General features: G+C 39.0%; 1 protein-coding gene across 1 annotated transcript; it reads left to right on the forward strand.

Annotated features, from left to right (window-relative positions):
• Positions 1 to 28: 28 nt before the first annotated feature.
• Positions 29 to 6014, forward strand: LOC124894115 (probable GTP-binding protein OBGM, mitochondrial; the record flags this gene model as incomplete). The annotated part of the gene is made up of 5 exons (XM_047404869.1): positions 29 to 1292; positions 1404 to 1512; positions 5015 to 5103; positions 5205 to 5261; positions 5361 to 6014. Coding segments are annotated over exons 1-5 (1035 nt in total), but the record flags the coding sequence as incomplete, so codon positions are not given.
• Between the last annotated feature and the right edge of the window lie 4 nt (positions 6015 to 6018).

Below are 6018 nucleotides of genomic sequence, written 5' to 3' on the forward strand. Positions count from 1 at the left end.
GTAACCGGTAAAGTTTGGTAAAGTTACCTCCATGTGACCAGGAGGTCATCAAGTGTTCAAGCCGCGGAAATAGTCTCTTGCAGAAATATACGGGAAGACTGCGTACAATAGATCATAAGTAGTAGTCCTAAGACTATATTCCCGGAATACAAACGACCCCTTAATCTTCTAGGTCCCCCTTTTTCTGGAAGGCATAGAATTTAGGAAAAAAGTTGATATTTGAAGTGTTTCAATGTTTTATGTCGGTGTGGTTTTAGAAACAAAGCAGATTACAACAACAAGAAATGACATGCCAGTATGAAGAGGGTATATAGAGTTGCTTCCAATACATCCTCTGACATTACACAAATCAAGTATGTAAAGCTAATCCAGTAATGAAGAAGCCATACTGAAAACAAAAAAAGATGAGAATCGTAGCAACAATAAATAATATGATAATCGAAGCCAAGGAGACAATATGTAATGCCAAATTCAAAGGATAAGATAGTAGGAGAGTAATAATAACGATACTGATTAGGAGTAGAAACAAAACAGATACTTCTATCTAAAACTAAAAACAAAATAATTTTGTTATTGTTGATCTATTCATGTGATTGAGTAAACTACTTTTAACTATATAACAATGGCATAAATTTTTTATAAATTTATGATAGATGTAGCACTTAGCTCTAGAATGGTTTAGATGCTCCTTTTCTCTGTTCTGGCTCGAACATCTACATTGCGATGCAATTATTTGCTGTCATACATTCATTAGGAATTGCATATTTAACAGATCTCATGCCAAAGTATCCGGGTGTTTCTCATCTGCTAATTATCTCGTGTCGATTCAGCTTCCTGAAAAAAATATAGCAATAGTTGATTCATTGAAGACACTCTTTTTGCCAAAGTACGTCCGAGTTGCATTCCCCCAGTCTTTTTTTTTTTCTTTTTTGAAAAAAATAATTTTTGGATGGATTATTTGGTCTCTTTGAATACCTGCACGGAGTTGCCTTAGTTTATCCTTATTATCTATGCTTGAAAGTTAAATGTATCACTTGCACAAATTTTGAATAGTTCTTGCCTTTTGCTGTCACTCATGCAAGCAGGTGATGAAATCTAAGAACAAAACTGATTTTTTATAGTGTAGAACCCCGGAGACTTGGAAGATTACAGAGTGGAACAGGGATATGTCATTTAGCCAGAAAGTCCTCTACTTGAAGGCGTCGCAAAGACGTTTGCGGTCTCCATGGCTAATCCAAACCTATTCTTTCTCAAACATTGTCCACAAGAAAACGAAGCTTGCTCCTCTACAGGTTTGCGATGCTTTCACTTCTCGCCCTCTACAAGTTCTTCTTTTAGTATACACACGTTCATTCCCCAGTACCACTGTACGTATTTGTCTGTTTATACAAGTTTACATGTAGGAACGTAGAATGATTGACCGCTTTCGCATATGGGCCAAAGGAGGTGACGGTGGCAACGGTTGTACCAGTATTCGTCGTAGTCGACAAGATCGCCGTGGCAGACCTGATGGTATGTTCTCTAATCACTTTGTACCTCAGTGGTGATAGGGAGGAAATATTAACTAGTTGACTTCCATCTTTGGTTTCTTTTCTTTTCCAATTGAAGTTTTACCCGTTCCACAGTTACCAGTTTACAACATACAAACAAACAAACAAAAGTTTTACCCTTTCTTTAATCTTATTCTTGTTCTTCTATTTTTTTTTTTTTGATAACCGTGGTGTCTGGTGCCCGCTTTGCGGGCCCGACTATTATTCCACGGGGCCCTGACACACGACCGGGTAACGCATCAGTGGCCCTGCTGGGACTCAAACTGGTGACCTGAAGGACTTTGTCCTTAGGCACTTCCCCTTTACTAGCTGAGCTACCCCTCAGGTTTTATTCTTGTTCTTCTATTACATTGCTCTTTTTCTCCTAAGTTTGTTTCTGTTAAAACGTTGCTTGTTTCTGTTATAACGTTGGTTGGCTGTTTCCATCTCTTGGTTCCCAGAAGATCTTTTGGTTTACTTTACATAAAATACAAGATAACCAGCTCATTTACTGAATAAACAATTAAGATACTGTCAACAAAACAAGGGACACACCAAGTTACCAACCCATATTAAATTATAAAAGTTAGATCACCAAATATGTCATATATGTCTCCTGAATTTAACACATCAACTGTTTACTAGTAAAGTTTAGACCATTAACCAACTATTCCTGAGGCTTTTACCCCAAGACTAACTACATCATTAGTTGGCTGGACGAAGTGCTTGTTTGGAGTGAAATCCCATAAAAAAAAAACCAATTATTTGTAGTCTTGAATTCTCCAAAACCTCAATTACAGAAAGAGAAATACAAGATTGAAAGAAAATAAACAAGAAATTCATACACCACAATGGAAAAGATAGTTGTACTTTGTTCACTTGCCTTGAGAGAGGATTGTTAAACCTGAGAGGAAAGGAGAAATATAATTTAGTTTGGTCTGCTTTAAGCAAGTTATTATAATTCAGCTTTTATGAGGACACTGATTGAGAAAGCTGTGGGTTTATAATGAGCTGAAAATTGCATGTTTATGTCTTAGCAACAAATCTATGTGGTTCAGAGCATTTTCCTGTCTTGATAGGGTTGCATCAGGGCTCTACTCCTTTCCCGTTTTTGTTTGCTTTGGTGATGGATGTGTTGACGCGGCGTAATAAAGGAGAGGTGCCTTGGTGTATGCTTTTTCCAGATGATGTAGTTTTGATTGATGAGACGCGGTGTGTGTGTGTGTGAATGATAAATTAAAGGTGTGGAGACAGATCCTTGAGTCTAAAAGGTTCAGGTTGAGTAGGAGCCAGACAGAGTATTTGGAATGCAAGTTTGATGACTTGAGGCAGGAGAATGAGGTGGTTGTAATGTTGGATTCCAGGTGATGTGTAAGAGGGATAGTTTCAAGTATCTCGGATCCTTGATTCAAGGGAATGGTGAGATTGACGAGGATGTCTCCCACCGTATTGGGGTGGGATGGATGAAGTGGAAGTTCGCCTCGGGGGTGTTGTGTGATAAGGTGCCACCCAAGCTTAAAGGCAAATTCTACAACGTGACAATTCGTCAGGCCATGTTGCATGGAGCGGAGTGTTGACCAATCAAAAGCTCTCGCATTCAAAAATTAAAGGTGGCGGAAATGCGGATATTGCGTTGGATGTGTGGGCTTACTAGGGGTGATAGAGTTCGGAATGAGACCATTCGGGAAAAAGTTGGAGTGGCTTCGGTGGAGGACAAGATACGGGAAGTTCGAATGAGATGGTTCGGGCACGTGATGATGAGGGGCACGGATGCCCCGATTAGTAGGTGTGAGGCTAGCGTTGGATGGCTTCAGGCGGGGTAGGGGTAGGCCGTAGAAATACTGGAGAGAGGTAATTAAGGGACATGAAGCAGTAACAGCTCACTGTCCCTAGATTGGAAGATCTTGAGGACGCGAATTAGGATAGAAGGCTAGTGCCAGTTTGGATCGTTGGGGTAGGGCATTACTTGGTGGGTGTATTATTCTTGTTATGCCACCTTGTTGCATGCTTTATTACGAATCTGTTTTCTATTCTTTGTTTATTATTCTTTGTGGGTGGCGTATTTATGTCTTCTCATCTTGTTCCATGCTTTATTACGGATTTGATTATTATCTCGTGTCTTGAGTCGGGGGTCTATCGGAAACAGCCTTGCTACTTCTTCGGAGGTAGTGGTATGGACTGCGTACATCTTACCCTCCCCAGACCCCACTATGTGGGAATACACTGGGTTTGTTGTTGTTTTTGTTGTATTTGTGCTGTTCAACTTTGATAGTTTGATACTATATGTGTTGAGAATTTCTTTTTCTTTATGTTTGAAGGCCTTCTGCATGCAGAAGTTGCAGTTTTGCGGAAACTAAAAGATGCTAATCAAGAAATTTGAATCCTTTAGTATCATTGTTATTGAATCCCGAATATCAGAAAAGGCAGATGTACAGTAGAACCTAAACTTATACCTTGTTGCTGGGGTTCAATTCTCCACGTTTTAATCTTGTCTCCCATTCTCCTCCTCTTCCCCATATGTATGATAAAAATTTGAAAAAATAGAACAGAAGGAAAACAAAAAGAATGACGAGGTCCATGGATTTCCAGCGAAGTGAATCGTACAATTAACACATTTAAAACTCCAAACAAATATGAACTTAGTATCATAATATTAAATTGCAATTGAAGTACTTATTCCAACATTTGATATACTGTAATACTGATACTAATCCACCTCTTCAAGTTTGAGATTTAAAACACTACCACTTCTTGTTGGGATCACTTTAATCGTCATTGTTTTGAGCGTGCACGTCTTCAAAGCACATGCTTCGCACTTGAAATGGTTTCCCCCACTTTACATTGGTAACAGCCCTTTGAGTGACAAGACAATGGCTGTTAATTACTCTGACCTGAAGAACGGCTTTACATTCTTGACCTCCTAGTTATAGTCACTGTTTTTCCCCCAGAGAACTTCCCGGAAAAGGTTTAGTAGCCGTATAACTTCCTAGTCTGTCCATTTCTTTTTACCTTTATAATTTTTTTGTTTCTTTTTTTCTTTTTTTCTTCATACATTTTGTTTTTCCAATATAATGCAGTAAATCTTGATTAGCTATGGCGACCAGTTGTACGGATTCCTTTTTTCTTTTCCTCCTTTTTGGACTGAATCGCACTTGAAATGGTTTCCCCCACTTTACATTGGTAACATCCCTTTGTGTGACGAGACAATGACTGTTAATTACTCTGACCTGAAGAACGGCTTTACATTCTTGACCTCCTAGTTAGAGTCACTGTTTTTCCCCTGAGAACTTCCCGGAAAAGGTTTAGTATCTGAATAACTTCCTAGTCTGTCCTTTTCTTTTTACCTTTATAGTTTTTTTGTTTATTCTTTTCTTTTTTTCTTCATACATTTTGTTTTACCAATATAATGCAGTCAAGCTTGATTAGCTATGGCGACCAGTTGTACGATTCCTCTTTTCTTTACCTCCTTTTTGGACTAAATGCAGGTGGGAATGGTGGACGGGGTGGTGACGTGATATTAGAATGTTCTCCTACAATGTGGGATTTGAGTGCTCTGCAGCATCACATTGTATGTTTTCTTCGTTACTGTATGATATCTGATGCACAATTAATTATTAATTTAATTTGTCTTGTTATTGATTGATATATGTGTGACACTTTGTATTCTGGTTGCTGCAAAGAGGGGGGACTGGGTCATCCAAAAATATGATAGGAACCAGAGGAGTTGACAAGGTTAGTATTTGTCTCTCTGTGGATCTTCAGTCTTTGGCATATGTATATTGTTTTTCTTTTAATAAAACCTAAACTAAGGACGGCTCGCTTGTGTGATAGGTGGTCCATGTTCCTGTTGGTACCGTAATTCATCTAGTAGAGGGTGAACTTCCATCGGCAGTTGAGAAGAGTTCAAGTTCTAAGTTGGACCTTTGGGAGATTCCAGGTACAGTTGATATTGATTTGCCAGAGTTTTCTACACAATCAAATTTGGTGGATCAAACCAGGTCAAAAGTTGAGAAGAAAGTCAAATCAAGTGGGCATCAAGCTCGTGATGGTGAAGAATCCACTACATCTAGGAGAAGAACTTTTGGTTTGCCGACCTATTCCAGCACATTGTGCTCAATTGCTGGACACAAATTCAAATATGATGTTGATGATTTTTCTGATTACGAGGAAGAAAACTGTGGACAATTGGAAGATAAAGATGGTGATGATATCATGGGAACAGAATGTGAAGATGAGTTGGAAGAAACTGAACTTATAGAATACAATGTGGCAGAGTTAACTGAACAAGGCCAACGAATAGTGGTTGCTCGTGGAGGGGAGGGTGGCTTAGGAAATCTGTCCCAGAGGAAAGTGTCTAAGATGATGCAAAAGAGAGCCGATTCTGATGATGAAGTATCTGATGATTATGATCATGCATCACCAAATGTTGGCTTGCCTGGCTCAGAGGTGGTACTTGTGCTAGAATTGAAAAGCATTGCTGATGTGGGTC

The sequence above is a fragment of the Capsicum annuum genome, unplaced genomic scaffold (genome assembly GCF_002878395.1).
Source record: "Capsicum annuum cultivar UCD-10X-F1 unplaced genomic scaffold, UCD10Xv1.1 ctg69886, whole genome shotgun sequence".
NCBI lineage: Eukaryota > Viridiplantae > Streptophyta > Magnoliopsida > Solanales > Solanaceae > Capsicum > Capsicum annuum.